This window comes from Lissotriton helveticus, chromosome 1_1, assembly GCF_964261635.1.
Source record: "Lissotriton helveticus chromosome 1_1, aLisHel1.1, whole genome shotgun sequence".
Taxonomy (NCBI): Eukaryota; Metazoa; Chordata; class Amphibia; order Caudata; family Salamandridae; genus Lissotriton; species Lissotriton helveticus.
The window spans coordinates 341,989,029-342,006,261 of NC_136057.1; the positions used below are offsets into that span (position 1 = coordinate 341,989,029).

At 50.3% G+C, this 17,233-nt stretch overlaps 1 protein-coding gene across 1 annotated transcript in view; it reads right to left on the reverse strand.

Annotated features, from left to right (window-relative positions):
- The window catches only part of LOC144807632 (protein mono-ADP-ribosyltransferase PARP12-like), a 315,778-nt gene that overhangs the window by 195,289 nt on the left and 103,256 nt on the right, over positions 1–17,233 (reverse strand). Inside the window, exon 6 of the mRNA XM_078673255.1 lies at positions 2,789–2,957. Within this exon, the coding sequence (XP_078529381.1) occupies positions 2,789–2,957 (169 nt within the window). The remainder of the gene's footprint in view (positions 1–2,788; positions 2,958–17,233) is intronic.

The following is a 17,233-nucleotide window of genomic DNA, read 5'->3' on the forward strand; positions in this document are numbered from 1 at the left end:
ATGCTCCTCTTCTTGAGGCATAGCCTTCGGCGCCAAATTTTCAGTTCCGAACTGGTTTGTTGCTTGTCATTAGCCTTAGGAGCTGATGTTGAGTCCTTTGGCGTCGGTTTCGGCACTGAAGATATTGTCTTTGGAGCCGAAGCCTGTTTCGTGAACTTGGAAGCATCGGAAGCAGGCTTTGTCTGTTTCGGCATCGAGCTCGGGCCGTGGGGGAGTGAGGGGGGATTCGGAATTTCCGGCTGCTGCCAGAGGTTGCAGTCTCACAATTCCGGTGTTCACGGGAGAAGCAGTCTTTGTAAGTGAAGGCAGACAGGCCGGGGTTTTTGAGGTTGCTGGCTGCAGGATACAACGGGATTTCGCAGGAGCAGATTCGAGGGGAAGACAGGCCAATAGGGCTGCGGCCAAGTCAGTGGGCGTCTTCCTCCTGTTGGCTGCTGCACGGCTGTTCGGTTCTTCTTATTTCTTGTCTGGATCTGAGGAAGCAAGGTCCAGGGGTGCCCCTAAATACTAGCTTTAGGGGTGTTACAGGTAGGTAAAGGGCAGGGACCAATGGGTCCCTTCCCTGGGGTGGCTACACCCCTTATATGGCACTCTCTAGTGGGAGGGAGGAATGAGCATGTCCCTGGTTGGCTGGGTCCCCCCCATCCATAAGGTGGCGGGCACTCAGAGTTGTGCTTCACCTTCCCTCCCCCACCTGAGGGGTGGAGTTGGCAGAGGTGGGCACACCTCACTTGTTTTGCCCGCCGGATCCCCATTCCAAAGTGGGGGTCAGAACCAGTGGGGACTAGTTGCTGAGAGCAGCAAGTGGCCTGGGAAGCTCGCAAAGGTGGCAGGCCTTTGAAGCTTCCCCTTCGGGATCCCTGCCCCTCCTGGGGGAGGAGGCTTGGCACCTAATCCCAGGATGTGCATTGTTTCAGGCCCCTCAAGAGCAGCAGGCTCTTGACAAAGTGGTCCAGAAACATGTCTCAGTCGGAACACTAGAAGTTGGTAGAGTTTCAGGAGGCATCTCCAAGATGCCCTTTGCTGTGCATTTTACATTAAGTCCCACACTGGCATCAGTGTGGGGTTAATGTGCTGAGAAGTTTGATACCAAACTTCCCAGTTTTCAATGTAGCCATTATGGTGCTGTGGAGTTCGTAATGACAAATTCCCAGCACCATATACTCTTAAAGGCAGCACTGCACTTACAATGTCTAAGAATGGACTTAGAGACTGTAGGGGTACAGGGCTCCTGCACCCTCACCACTGGCATAGTACACCCAGCAGGAGGGTTGGCTGATCTAGGCCAGGGCAGTGGGTTGTAGGCATGGCACACAGGGATGTGTGCTATGTCGATGCTTCACTTTTGTTCTGCACCAAGACACGCAGCCTGCAAAGGCGGTGTGTGGGTGAAAAGATGCAGGGCCTCTAAGGGTGGCACAATATGTGCTGCAGCCCTTAGGGGCATTCCCTGGTCACAGTGCCCTGGTTACCTGTGGTACCATTTACCAGGGGCCCACCTGTGGCCAAGGATGCCAATTGGATTTAGGCTTCAATGCAATTTTAGGGAAGGAACATAGGCCCTGGGTACCTGATTAGTACGAGCTCAGGGCACACTCAGTCAAAGAACATCAGCAATTCAGCAAAAAGTGGATGCATACCATGCAGAAAGAGGACACTTTCTCACAATGTGTTCCATCTTCACAGATATAACTGTTCTGTCGATCGGCACAGCAGGGCTACGCTCTCTGCTTTGTTGTGCCCTGCCCTCAAAAAGCCACGAGGTCATGCAACGGGTTTCAGTGGCATTTCAGACACGCAGCTCTAACATGTGGTCTCACCGATTTATTGCATAAGTATGATGTCAGAACGTCCTCCCACATAAGTCTTGAGCAAGGCTTGACTAGCCTTGCAGGACACAAGGAAAACTGTTCCACCATTGTAAAAAAAAAAAAAAAGATAAACATGCAAAGAAAAGAACGCGGCAGCGTTCGGCCCCGCCAATAACAAAAGAAAGGCACGGCCACCAGCCATTATTCCTGCAGAGGCGTGCCGTGCTCCCTACATATAAAAATGCATTTCCGGAGAGAGTCTTGCATGCAACAGGAGGCAGGACAAAACCATTTAAGAAAATAGAGCTCAGAGGCTGTAATTAAAACCTACTGAGTAACACATGTAACAGGGGCTGTCATCATGGGAGGTTACAAGAATAAAATAGGCGGTACTAAGAAGGGGCAATTAATTCTATTGACCAATGAAAAGCCACCATTTACAAAGGACAGTGACAGGAGCCAATTAAAAATATTACTGGAAAGTGAGCGGAGCTTCAAGCCTATTTCCTGAATATAACATGCATCGAAGAGACAGCACAAGCTTACCTAGGCGAGCCCTAAAAATCATGCTAGGCCTCGTGCCCATCCCCTTTTGGTATTTATACAGCTGCCACAAAGAATTGTGAGCCGGACTATAGCTACTTCTACCAAAAGCTCTCTGAATACACACTACTCAGTGCCCAAGTTATTCTATTCCCTCCTATATCATAGCGTTGCCAATCCCTCCAATCTCTGAGAAAGACTTAGCTCGGATTACCCCAACAATGTGTTTTTTTTATCGCCACATTCCTCAAAGGAATGGGAAACGTACCATTTGCACCTTCTCTCCGTTTAGCCCAGACTCCATTGATCAATCCTTTGTATCCTTTCAATTTTCTCATATTTTCCCTTTTTGTCCAGCATTTGTACGTTAGTATATTTTGTCACATTACCAATATTGAAACCTCGTCCTCCACCCTAAAGCTCCAGTCTCTTACCATTTGGCCATATTCATTCCAACCACCAAGTTCGTCTTTCCAATACCATAGCCACTCTGTGGTGAATATGAAATGTGGAGGTTTGGCAGCAGAGGACACAGTAGACAGTCGACGGACCTTCGAAGATCGGATGGTCATTTGTTTGAAGTCAAGTCCAGGAATCCCTGTACTGAATCAAAAAAAAAGTGTTTATTTGGACATTGCTTAGTTTTGTCCTGACACTAAAAAGTAATTGATGGCTCAATAGATTGCTTCTCAGTTGCAAAGCCCTAAATTACAAGGCTACCCATTTGGTTTAGACAAGTTTGCAGCAGTCAAAATGCATCACCCTCTCCTTATTTATATATATTATTTCAGTTATTGGTCTCAAACTAGTACATCATGTTCAAAGTATACACTTTGAACATGTTCCACACTAGGTGTATCCTGTTTCTGCAAGAACGGATCAAGGCAGGAGTAAATAACAAGCATTGGCAAAGAGAATAGGCCTTGTTGTTTTAATTTTTTCGGCTTTGCTAAAGCCTGTTTTTTGCCACATTCTTTGTAAAACTTTGTTAGGAGAGTGGCTAGGCCCTTGCCGATAAATAAAAAAAAAGTTAAAAAAATACATGTAGGATCAAAGCAAAAATATTTTTGGGGTCTCCAAAAAGCATACATTGCTATAGTGGTTGCTGGCACTGAAGGGAACTCCTTAATTAGTGGATGAAAAGAGAAGATTGCCAGAGTCATAGTGAAATTAGCAAATGAAGTGAGCCGACCTACTGCCTCATGTAGTATGGATGAAAATGACAACAGACCAATGGCTGAAGAGGGGTGGATGACACCTCCTACAAGTAAGCATAATTGCACCATTTTAGTAAAATCAAAAGATCTTGGCTAACAACAGTTAAAAGCAAGCATTGATAAAGTCAACAGGTCTGGCTATGCAATAGCCAATTCATTTTTCTTTACTTAAAGCAAACACTGCAATAAAAGAAATACAAAAAGAAAACCTGTGGTCATCTACACATGACCATCATATGGGCATGGCCACGAGGCGGACCTAGCTGGCCGCTGGGCTATGAAGGCCCAAACAACTGCCGCATTGCTTTGCCTACCGCTGCACATCTCCGCTCCACCTCTGCAGCGGCTGGAGTATGATGGTGTTCGGACCACGGCGGACTTGTCGCCGCTGCGGGGACTCATCTGCCCACCAGGAGGGCCTGGCTCTGGTCCCGCTGACGGTCGCGGCCTGACATGGCCCTCAGAGGCCCCGCGGTGACAAGGGCAAGCATGGTGTGGGCAGCGGGGCCTGATTTACATCGAGGCTCTCGGAGCTCACCTGTCTGCCGCCTATGGTGCCCACCAGTCCCGGGAGAGATGGGGATGCGGAGGTGGGGCACTGGGCCTGCAGTGTGTTGAATGCAAGGAGTGGTGAGTGGCCCTGCCCTGATATTCATTTCATATTTGCGCGAGGTCCTACACCTTGCTGCCTGCGGGCATACAGAATTGCCCGAGTTGGGAGGAATTTTTTGATCAGGCACCTGCAACTGGTGCCACATTTTGTGCCGGAGCTAGTCGGTGGGGGCGTTCTCTGCAATGGGGCCTACATGTTCTGATGATTAGTGCTAGTGGGCCAATGCCCTAGATAATTGAGATTTTCTGCCTGGAATCGTCAAGTATTCTTCAAGCGAAGGCACTGCCCACTTAGCAACCAGGGACGCTCGCTATTGTTGAGCCCATTTTGCCTTGTTGGATGCGGACACCTGTCATTGCTAGCATTGCTGGCCATAAATGAACCTACTGCTGACCACCCTTGCTCCAGAGTCCTTCTGCTGTGGAGTCCCAGTGGGTGTACCCAATTCAAGACCTCTTGGGTGGAGTTATCCGTAGGCACCTCGCTGCAGCCCCGATCCCCCTGTTTGTGGCCTACCTACTGTAAAGTGGGGTGTAACGATCCTAAACAGGGAAGCTCAATTTTGGCTCGACTAAAAATTCCCACCGCAATGAGGTGGAGTATTCGGCAGAGGGGTGCCTGATAACGACCACAACTGATGTCCGTACACTTGAGAGAACTGCTGCAATTATTGCTGAATTGAGGGCTGGTTTTAAGCCCATTGACTCCGGCTTTGATGCTCTGTCTACCCAACTGAATGGCATGCATGAATGTATGGACAAACATGAGGCGAGACTGGATGCCAATGAACAGCGCAGATCCGATGTCAAGGACGTCAGCAACAGGGTGAACAAGCACCTTGCGATGACGGAACAGTTTCTCAAACTGATGGATGCCAATACCAAATATTTGGAGGCACACTCCCATCGAAACAATATTCGTATAGCTGGAGTGGCAGAGTCCACTAGCATTTGGCGCATGGACACATTTGTCGAGAGCCTCCTGTCTGAACTGTTTAGAAAGGAGGCTTTTTCAGCTTCATTCACAGTTGAGAGAGCTCACAGAACCCTTGGTCCAGGACTTTTACCGGGAGTGCCACCGCATCTCATCATTGCCCGACACCTCCATTAATGGGACGGGGTCACGGCTCTTAGCCTTCCCAGAGAGAAGGGGGTCGGTGCAATATCAAAGCATGGCTGTGTCCATCTTCCTTAATTTTACACCATGGGTGCAAGAGAAGTGCCATAAATTTGCTGATTTCGAGTGCACACTTCAGAAGTACAGCTTGCGCTATGCAATGTTATACCCAGTTGGCTTGCGCATCTAGGTAGATGGCACATCTTCGGCCGTTTTCTGCAAGCAGCGTGGGATTGGGACCATGCCACCCGGAGACCAACCCTCCAGTTCTTCACCCGGCCGGGCACCAGTGGACTCACGGCCGGGCATCAGTGGACTCACGGACTGCTCCATCATCGTAAAGACGAGCGCTCTGTTGGCACTGGAACACGCTGAACTCTAGCACTCTACTTCTCCCATCTTTATAACAAAATATCGAGGCACCATACGCTCTTTGCGTAGATTGAATAGCTGGATTGGCTGATGTACTCTGTGTTACACTCATTATTCATTCAACATTTCTCCTTCTGAGCATTGCCACTCCCTCAGGAGTACTCCGTTTGATTCATTCTGTTACTACAGGGGTTGCTATGGGTTTCACTGGATTTTATGTCATGTGTGAGAAAGTGCCATCTTTCTTGCCTTGGTATGCCCCCACTTTTTTCTGTACTGCTGATGTACTTTGACTGAGTGTGCCCTGGGTCCCTGCCAACCAGGTACCCAGGGCCTGTGTTCCTTCCCTACAAAGAAAAGCTATGCTGAAACAAAACACCCAATTGGCATCTCTCGCCACCTGTCAGCCCCTAGTAAATGGTACCCTAGGTACCCAGGGTATGGTGACAAGAGAAGACCTCTGAGGGCTGCAGCACTTATTGTGCCACCCTCAGGGACCCTGTACCCTGGCACCCACACACTGCCTTTGCAGGTGGAGTGCCTAAGTAGAGAACTAAAGCAAAAGTTGACATGGCACACATCCCTGTGTATGTAACGTTTAAGCAAAGAGAAGCATATAAACAGGAGCATATCGATGATGATGTTACCAATGCAGGTACAACACAGCAGTGCGACTGGTTGGGGTGAGATGTCGCCCCTATGTCAATGTGTTATAATTGAGTGCTTTTGGGCATTGCACTCACAACAGTACGCACGCAAATTAATAACGATGATGACTAAAATATGGACAAAAGCATGAATAAGATGTGCATTCTGCTCCCTAATGTGACACATCCCTGTGTGCCATGCCCACAGAACCCACTGCCCAGGCATACTTCAGTCACCCCTCTAGCTGGGTGCCCTATGCCAGAGGTGAGGGCCCGGGTGCATGAGTCCTGTGCCATTCCTGGGCACTGTAAGTGCAGTGTTGCCATTTAAGAGTATCTGGTGCTGGGAGGTTGTCATTTACAAACTCCACAGCACCATAATGGCTTCACTGAAGACTGACAAGTTTGGTACCAAACTTCTCAGCACATTAAACCCGCACTGATGCTAGTGTGGGATTTAATGTAAAATGCACGAGAGGGTATCTTAGAGATGCCCTCCAGAAACCTGAACCGACAATCCACGTCTGGGCTGAGTGGCTGCTGAGAATGCCACACAGCAGACATGTTGCTGGACCCCTGGGTGGAGAGCCCCCCCCCTCTCCTGGGTCTGCAACAAAGCACATCCTGGGCGAGGTGCTATGTCTACTCACCCAGGATGCACAGGGGGAAGCTTCAAGGCATACCGACTCTGAGAGCTTCCCCAGACCATTTGCTGTACCCAGCAACAGGGCCCCCACCAGGCCTACCCCCACCCTGGCGGGAAGACTGGCGGGAAAAACTACGTCAGGAAGGGGGGTTTGCCAACCTGTGCCAACTCCACCCCTCAGGTGGAGGAGGCGAGGTGAAGCACGACCCCGGACATCTTGTAGATGGGGAGTCCTGCCCAATCCCAGCTAGGCTCCTGCCCCCCTCCCACAGGAGAGGAGCAGGCTAGGGGGTGTACTCACCCCAGGACAGAGACCCATTGGTCCCTGCCCTTGCCCTACCTGTAACACCCCATAATTCAATATTTAGGGGCTCTCTGAACCTTCCTTCCTTAGATCCCGATACCAACAAGAAGAAAGAAGATCAAGAAGAAGACTCGCCGCGCAGCGGATAACAACAGGACAACAACAACTGACTTGGCCCCAGCCCTACCGGTCCGTTGATCCTGGAACTTGCTCCTGCCTAATCCCGGCGACCTCCGCGGACAGCAATCTTGGGACACCCAGAGGACCTGCCTGCCATGACCCTCTCGACGATTGGGACTCCAATCAGCAGAGGCTCTGCTGCAACAACCCACCTGGTGCCCACCAGGAAGCTCCGGACTAGCCCACTCTGCACCCGCCGAGCCCTGGCCGGGCCAACCCACACAAAGACCACGAGGACGTCCCCAGGCGACTGGGACCCGAAGTCCTGTGCCCAAAGACCCTCCTTGACGAACCAGCTGACGCCTGCAGACTCAGAACCAGGGGCCACCCCAACCGCGACCAGCCGAGGGTAAGCTTTTCTGACACCCAAAGACACCCCTGCACCGGGCGCCCTGCAGCCCCCTGTGCCTCCCTTTGGGGTACCTACCTGTGCTCCAACATCCCAACTTACCTCTCGAAGTGCAGGTCGCCCCCGGAGAGTCACCGTCCCAGAGTCTGCAGCCCTTGTTCCTTTGTCAACATTCTCATTGGATAACATTGAGCGCCCGACGGCTCAAAAGCACCCTGCACCCAGCCGCCCGAGTGCCCAGGAGCCCAGCTCCCACAGCCGCATGGCCTGCTAGCCAGCCGCCACCAACCAGAGGCCCCCCGCCTCTCATTGACTAACATTGGGCCTAACTACCTCTGCACCCGGCCGCCCCTGTGCCGCTGGGGGTGTACTAACTGTACCTACCTGATCCTGGGGGACCCCTGAGTCTCTGCCCAGAACCTTACCTTCACCAACCAAGTACTCACCTGGAGGTCGGTAATTCACTTACCTGTCATTGGATAACATTGACCCATTTTTGACTCAAACATTTTCTAAGTGTCAAGTTTTAAAAACTGAAAATATTCCTATAAAATCAGCCAAAGTCCGAATTCGAAAATACTCACCTGTGATCAGGAGAGAAGCCAGTACTGTACCTTTCAGCCCAGTACTGAACCGCCAAAGTAATCCCTAGCGGGTTTACTAGTAACCTGTATTTTTCTCCATAGGAACCCATTGTCTGCTTTTCTATGAAATTTCTTCAAAGTGTCTACTTTTGAAAATTGCAAATATTCTTCAATAATCGCCCGAAATACTGAAACGCAATTAACTACCTGTTTTAAGTTAAGCTCCCAGTGCTGGCCCTAGGAGACTAGTGCTGGGTTACAAAAGTAACGCGATCGTACTTTATCTGTAACCTGAATTTCCTCCCATTGGGTAACATTGTCAGAATCATCTTGAAAAGTGTGAACTTTTAAAACAGCTTTATATTCAGGAAAATCCAACACAGCAACTAAAACGTTTTTGCTAATCTGGTTTCAGTTTAGGCCCCAGGACTGAATCTACGACCTAGTTCTGGAACTACCAAAGTAATCCATAAAGTAATCAACTGTACTCTCCTATGAAAAGCCCACTGAGCTCAATGCTAGAGTGTATTTCAGAACTGTATTACTTATTAGCTATCCTGTAATTATTGTGTATACAAACTTATTGCTCCTCTGCAAAGTATTTACATGAGAGTACTCGTATCTCGAACAGTATATTTTTATAACTGTCGGTTCTAAAAATAAAACAACTATATCTAAGGATATAATAACAATTGGCCTGGAGTTCAGTTCTCGAGTGTGTGAAACCTTTTGCTGACTGAGTGTGTACAACAAATGCTTTACACTGCCCTCTGGTACTGCCCTACTGCTCGACCAAGCTACCACTTTTGAGAGTAAGGTCAGTTCTGACTTTAACCTCTGTTAAACCTTTTGGGTTTGTGGACTCTATACACACTGTACTGCCTTATTGTCCAGTATTGAATATGCTACTTACCAGTATGCATCTGTTCTTGGCATGTAGGGCTGCTAACATTCATATCTTTTGCATAGATCGCCGCCTAGTGTTGGGTCCGGATGATCGCACATTGTTGTCCTGGAAGAGTCTTCGAAGTATCCTGAGATAGGTGGCTCCTCCCCTGGACTACAGTGCGCATGGGCATCGGCTCCATCCCCAGATTGTTTTTAGCCATTGTGGCAGAGATGGAGTGAAAAGTGTAAAGGATGTCCATGCTAATGATTGAATGCAAGAGTGTATCTGCAGCTGCGACAGGCACCGGGGAGGAGGGTGGGCGATATGAATGTTAGCAGCCCTACATGCCAAGAACAGATGCATACTGGTAAGTAGCATATTCAGTTCGAGGCATGTGGGCTGCTAAATTCATATCTTTTGCATAGAATACATAGCAGTCCCTCCATTAACGGCGGTTGCCCGTGCCAGCTGCAGAAACCTGAAAAAGTGTTTTGAGAACAGCCTGTCCTACAGCTGCTTGCTGCTTGGAATGCACATCGACACAGTAGTGTTTGGAAACGTGTGCGGTGTAACCCATGTGGCTGCTCTGCAAATGTCTTCCAAAGGAATGTTTCCCAGGAAAGCCATGGAGGCCCCCATTTTGCGTGTGGAGTGCGCTCTGGGGGGTATTGTTAAAGTGCGTTTTGCCTTTTGATAACAGATTTGAATGCACTTAACAATCCACCTGGCTATTCCTGCTTTGGAAATAGGGTTGCCTTTGTGCTGTGGTGAGAAGGCAACAAAAAGTTGTTTTGTTTTTCTAAAGTGTTGTGTCCTGTCAATTTAGTACATCAACGCCCTCCTAACGTCCAAGGTATGGAGCATTCTTTCCGCTACTGATTGTGGATTTTGAAAGAATGCGGGTAGGTCAATAGTTTGGTTGAGATGAAACTGTGACACCACCTTCGGAAGGAATTTGGGGTTAGTGCGTAGTACCACCCTGTTTGGATGAATTTGTATGAATGGCTCCTGGACTGTGAGCGCTTGCAGCTCACTGACACGCCTTAGTGACGTAATAGCAATGAGAAAAGCCACTTTCCATGTTAGGAACTGGAGTTCACATGAGTGCAGTGGCTCAAAAGGTGGGCCCATCAGCCTGGTGAGGACCACGTTGAGGTTCCACACCGGAGCTGGTGGTGTTCTTGGGGGAATGACTCGTTTCAGACCCTCTAGGAAGGCTTTAATGGCAGGCACCCTGAAAACAGAGAGATGCTGCCTGTTCTGAAGATAAGCCGCTATGGCGGATAGATGTATCCGAATGGAAGCGTACGATAGATTGCACTTGTAAAGATGTAACAGATAGCAAATGATGTTAGGAATAGATGCATCTAGCGGGTTTATGTTATTGGCCGTACAGTAAATGACAAAACGCTTCCATTTTGCAGCATAGCATGCTCTGGTAGTGGGCTTCCTTGCCTCTTTGATGATGTCCATGCATTCTGGAGGCAAATGAAGGTAGCCAAACTCTAGGACTTCAGGAGCCAGATCGCCAGGTTGAGCTGTTGCGGATCTGGATGCTGAATGTCGCCATGGTTCTGCGTCAAGAGCCTGGGTGTAAGGCGCAGCCTTTGATGCGGCACCACTGAGAGTTCCAGAAACGTGGTGTACCATGGTTGGCGTGCCCACGTTGGAGCAACTAGGATGAGTGTCATCGAGTGTTGCCTTAGCTTTCTTGCCACCAGCAGTATGAGAGGTGCTGGGGGAAAAGCGTACGCAAATCTGCCTGACCAGTTCATCCATATCGCATTCCCCTGCGACTGTGGGTGAGGGAACCTGGCGGCAAAGTGTTGGCATTTTGCGTTTTCCTTTGTGGCAAACAGGTCTATCGCTGGATGACCCCACTGCTGGAAGTACGGGCGGAGTACTGATGGATGTAACCCCCACTCGTGCATCTGGTGGCTGTATCTGCTGAGCAGATCCGCCATCTGATTGTCCTTGCCCGGGAGGTGCTCTGCCATGAGGAAAATGTTCCTTTGAATGGCCCACTTCCACATGCTCTGAGCCAGATGAGACAGCTGTGGCGAGTGGGTGCCTCCCTGTTTCTGAATGTAGGACATCGCTGTCATGTTGTCTGTCCGGACTAACACGACTTTGTTGCACAGATGTACCTTGAAGGACTTGAGCGCCATGAAGATTGCCATCAGTTCTAGATAGTTGATGTGCATCTTCTGTTGCTACGTCGTCCATAGTCCCTGCACTGTGTAATTGAGCACATGAGCTCCCCATCCCTGGAGAGATGCGTCCGTTGTTAGGATAATCTGTGGCACCGGCTCCTGGAACGGTCGGCCCTTGCAAAGGTTGTGTGGATTCCACCAATGCAGAGAGTTGTATGCCCGACCGGTAACCAACACTAGGTCTGTCAGTTGTCCCCGAGCTTGTGTCCACTGATTTGCTAAACATTCTTGGAGCGGACGCATATGCAACCTTGCGTGAGGGACTATGAAGATGCAGGAGGCCATCATGCCTATCAACTGCATGAACACTCTCGCTGGAAGGGAGTGTTGCGGTCTGAACATTTGGATCAGAGACTGGATGCTGTCTATCCTGACCTTGTTTGGCTGAGCCATAGCAGTCAGGGTATTTATTGTTGCACCCAGAAACTGCCGCACATGTGCTGGTTGAAGGTGCGACTTTGGGTAGTTCAACGAGAAGCCCAGACTGTGAAGGAGGTGAATGGTTGCGGACATGTCCGCGGCGCACTGTTGTTCCGACTTCGCCTGAACGAGCCAGTCGTCCAGGTAGGGGAAGACATGTATGTTCTGCCTCCTGAGGTGCGCCGCCACAGTCGCCAGACACTTGGTAAACACTCTGGGGGCGGTGGTCACCCCGAAGGGTAGGACTTTGAACTGATAATGCCTGCCATGGATGGTGAACCTGAGATATTTTCTGTGGGACGGGTGTAGTGGTATGTGGAAATAGGCATCCTTGAGGTCTAAGGTTGCGAGAAAGTCCCCTTGGTTCAGCAAGGGAAGAATCTGTTGGAGTGTAAGCATATGGAAATGCCCTGACAGAATATACAGGTTGAGGGGGCGCAGGTCCAGAATGGGCCTTAGGGAGCCGTCTTTCTTTGGAATAAGGAAGTACAGTGAATAGACTCCTGTGCCTTCCTCCTCCACTGGCACGAGCTCGATTGCGCCTTTTTGCAGCATCACCACTACTTCCTGCTGCAATAAGTGCAAGTGCTCTGCGGACATAGGACGTTGCCTTGGTGGAATGTTGGGTGGAGTGGATGTCAACTCTAGACAATAACCGTACTGGATAAGTTGTCTTACCCACCTGTCTGTGGTGATGTTTGTCCAGACTGGCAGGAACTGCTGGAGTCTCCCCCCGACAGGTCTTGAATGATCGGGGGGCAGTGACAGGGAGTCACTGTTTGTTTGCGGCAGAGGAACGGGAGTTGTTGTTTCCTCTGCCTCGTCCCCTGGTGCTGTTTCCTCGATAACCCCCTCTATTTTGCTTGGGGTACGAGGACTGTGCGCCGCCCTTAGTGAATTGTGACTGTTGACCCATCTGTCCCCGGGTAACACCGCGTGCACCTGAGCGACGAAAAGTGTTCCCCCTGAACTGTTGTGACTGAAGGGCCCCCATAGACTTAGCCGTCTCGTTGTCCTTCTTAATCTTTTCGAGGGTGGTGTCAACATCAGGACCAAACAGTCTATCAGGATTGACGGGCTGGTTGAGTATGGTTGTTTGAATGTCTGGTTTAAACCCTGATATGCGTAGCCACGCTTGTCGTCTTAGCATGACGCTAGTGTTAATAGCCCTAGCTGCTGTGTCTGCGGCATCAAGTGCGCACTTTATTGCTGCGTTGGAGATGAGTTTTCCCTCCTCTATGAGCAGTTTGGTACCCTCCTGAAACTGCGTAGGTAGGTGTTGAAAAAGTTGCTCTAGGGTGTCGTAATGCGCCCTATCATAACGTGCCAATAGCGCCTGTGTGTTTGCTATACACCAGAAATTGGCAGCCTGCGCAGCCACTCTCTTGCCCCCTGCCTCAAGCACTTTTGACTCCTTGTCCGGGGGAGGAGCTTCACCCGTCGTCTGGGAGTTCGCCCGTTTGCGGGCATTTGCGACCACAAGAGAGTCAAGAGGCAACTGTCCCCGAATATATGCTGGGTCTGCAGGTGCCGGCCTGTATTTCTTCTCGATGCATGGGTTGACCACCCTCGCCCTGGTAGGCTCCTTAAAGATCTCCGCAGCATGTTTAAGGACACCTTTGAGCATAGGAAGTGTCTTAACTGTCTTTTCAGAGACAGAAAAAGTGTCAAACAGAAAATCTTCCTCCACTGGGTCAGCATGCATGTCCACGTCATGATTAGCAGCTGCCCGCTCAATTAGTGCATGAAAACCTGCAGAATCCTCTGTTGGGGATGCACGTGCACTGAAAAGCTGTGGGTCCTGCCCCACTTGTTGGCTTCCCTGGTCACCAGTGTCATCATAGGAATCCTGTTGTGCATCAGGGTCATTGATGGGGAAATTGTACTGGTCATCTTGTCCCCCCTCCTCTCCCCCTGATTGGTCGGGGGAAGGTGTTGGACTCCTCCTAGGCGGAGGCTGGATAGGTTCAACCAGGGCAGGAATGTCCCGTGCAGGCCTTTTCTTCTTCAGTGGAATAACATAGGAGTCCACTGGCTGGGAAGTAATTTTCCTCTTATAAAGGGTCAATTTGCCTGTGTCCGCGTCGATATAACGCTCAGATTCTCCCTCTGAGTCGTGTTGCTGAGCCAATTTTCCACCAGACGTTGAAGATTCCGATGTCTTTGGCGCCGACCTTGGTGCAAAGGCTTTTGGTGCCTCTTTTGGTGGCAGAATGTATAGAAGCTTGGCAGCAGGCTTTGTAGGCATGTTTAGCGACTTCTGATGCGACGGCGCGGAAGCCGACGTCGCAGTAGCCTTCTCACGAATCCTTTGCAGTGAACTAGCGATTTGTGATGCGCCACTCGCCGAGGCACCTGGCGCCGACAAGGAGGCCACCAGCGGGCCGTCGCCCCCGACGTTCTGTGGCTCTTTTGGAGGCTTAGACGTCGATGCCGCAGCTTTAGACACGGAGTCCTTGGACCTATGAGTCGAGCCTCCGCTCTTGGGTCCGAGGGATTTTGTAGACTCCGCCTCGACCATGCGTCCGTCTAACGGTGCCCCTGTCGGCACCGAATGTTTGTCGACTACTTTTGTGGACTTCGCCTGCGCCGCCCCGGTCGACCCTTGACGGACGACCTTCTTTGAGGACGCATCCCCCGCCGATGACTTCGGCACTGTCGAGTCGACAGTCTTCTTCGACTTCGGTGGGCCGGAGGTCGACGGAGCCGATGAGGTAGCAGGCTTTGATGGTTTAGATGGAACGTCCGCCATCTTAGTTGCGCTCGAATCCGGTAGTTTCGGTTTCGATTTGGCGTCGGCCATTTTAGGCGCAGTCGATTCAGATGGTTTCAGTTTCGGTTGCGATACGTGCTGCGTAGCGCCCGCAGGTATGTCCGTGGCCGGGCCTGAAGGCGGGGCCGTGGCTTGCGGTGCAGGGTCTTGGGTAAGGCCGAGTGGCGATCCCGTGACCTGAGCCTGATCTGTGTAACTGTCGGGGCATAGCTCATCCCCTGAGCTATCTTCCGCGGCCCCATAAACTTCTTCGTCGTCCCCTACCTCGTCGACGTATTCTAGGTTTTGGCCTATGTCCCCGTCGTCTTCTTCGGGATCGGCCTCGACCTCCGCCGCCGGTGGTGAAATTTGAAGATGATGGCTCAGGCCCTCTTCTTCTGGGTCGTCGAAGATGTTATCGGGTGCCGGGGCCGCCCGCCGGGCCTCGAGGCTCACCGCGCGCCGAAGCTTGAGCGTTTTCTTCGACCTGAACTTGGAGCAGGCCATGCAGTTCTCCTCGTTATGGTCAGGCGAGAGGCATTTATTGCAGACCGGGTGCACGTCGATATGTGGGTATTTGGACCCACAGACGGGGCAGTATTTAAACGGGCTCCGGTCCATGTTGAAAAAGTCGTGGTCTTGCTGCGATGAGAAGGCCTCGATGTCCGAAGAGTAACTCGACTCCGCAGATTCCGACTCGAAGAGACGGGAGAAACTCGAGACCGTACGCAAACAATACCGACGTAGGTAACGAAGGCCTTTTGGCCTTAAAGAAGTAAGTTTTCTCGGTTCCGACAGAGAGACGTCGAGACCGCATCCGAACCCAATGGCGGAAAAAAACAATTTGGGGATGGAGCCGATGCCCATGCGCACTGTAGTCCAGGGGAGGAGCCACCTATCTCAGGATACTTCGAAGACTCTTCCAGGACAACAATGTGCGATCATCCGGACCCAACACTAGGCGGCGATCTATGCAAAAGATATGAATTTAGCAGCCCACATGCCTCGAACATATAGAGCCACCTTCTCACATCATGTCGCTATTTGGTGAGGGTGAAGGCGTGCTCCGTCGTTCTGATGATGTATTGATATTTCCATCTTCTTACAGGAGTTGTGCTTATATACTTACCAAGATGTGCTTTCATTCCTGCACATGTGCATAGACATTCACTCATAGTAACATATATGGGGCAATGGTCAGGAAAGAGGGGGCACTGGGCCTTGACTGTATGACATGGAATGTCGGGGAACTCATTAATCCTTGCAAGGGGAGGCAGGTTCTTACTTATTTGTCCAGACACAGGAAACCCTTTAGGCCCCTAGTCCCTCCAACTCTTACCCATCACCCTGAGGGAATAATTTTTTTTTTGCTACCTATACCTCCTACTCCAGAGGAGTTTGCATTTTAATACATAGAAGTGTGCCATTTATCACAAGCGAGGTGATAGCAGATCCGAATGGTGGATATCTGCTGGTCTCCACCACCTTTACAGCTAGGTCCCTTTTGCAAGTCAATGTGTACACTCCGAATGTGGTTGCTTCAGATTTTTTTCAAGAGCTTTTAACCTGCATTACCCGCTTGCACACTGCTTAGGTTCTAATGGGCAGAGAATTTAACTTAATGCTTCGTCCTTCTCTCGACTTTACGGTTTCTGGTCTTGTGGCCAAGCCCTATGTACTACAGGTGTTCTTCGATATTTTGCAATCTATTCACCTTGTAGATGCATTTAGAGCCCAGATTCCTCAAAAGCAGGGACTACACCTTTTACTCTGCCCCACACAGAGTTTGGCCACGCACTGACCATGGGTCTCTCTCCTCTGAACTACTGCTTGCACTCTCACAAATCACCCAAGCACATTATCAGATCACTCACCGGTCTTAATGACCCTGCATATCCCATGCCCTACGCCTCCTCTGATGTCCTTGCGCTTTCTAGCTATTGCATTGCACAATGAGGCTTTCAGTGAAGAAGTGAAGGTGTGGCGCCGCGGCCAGGGCGACTGACGCTGGAATCTGAGGATCAGGGTTCGATCCCCGGCTCCGGCGGCAGGTTAGCCCAGCACCATGTGACTCTGGGCAATAGCTCGCTTAATCTTCCCGACGGCCCCCAGCGCCTAGAGACCCTTACGGGTGATTGTGCGCTTTACAAATGTGGATTATTATTATTATTATTATTATATCCCATTGTTGAATATTTTGCGATAAAAGTTGGAACAGTATCGAAACACTGTATGTACGGCATACATTAGGGGCATCTGTATTGCTAAGCATGCAGGTGTCCATCACTCCATAACGGGGGAGGGCTGACTGCTGTAGAGGGGAAACTATGAGATCTTGATCTCCAGACTATGTTGTAAGAAGCAGGTTTTCTGTTGCAGTAACCAACCCTCTTTTTTGCCAGACAAATGATGCACTTTGACTTGATGTGCCCTGGGTCCCTGTCACGGTACAAAAGGGGGTGGTGATGGACGGAGCATCTGAACCAATCAAACACTCACACCCAGTCAAAAGATCTGTGTTTAATCCATCACCGTTCTTTAGCCCACTCTGCCACCCCAGTTCAGACATGGCTATAT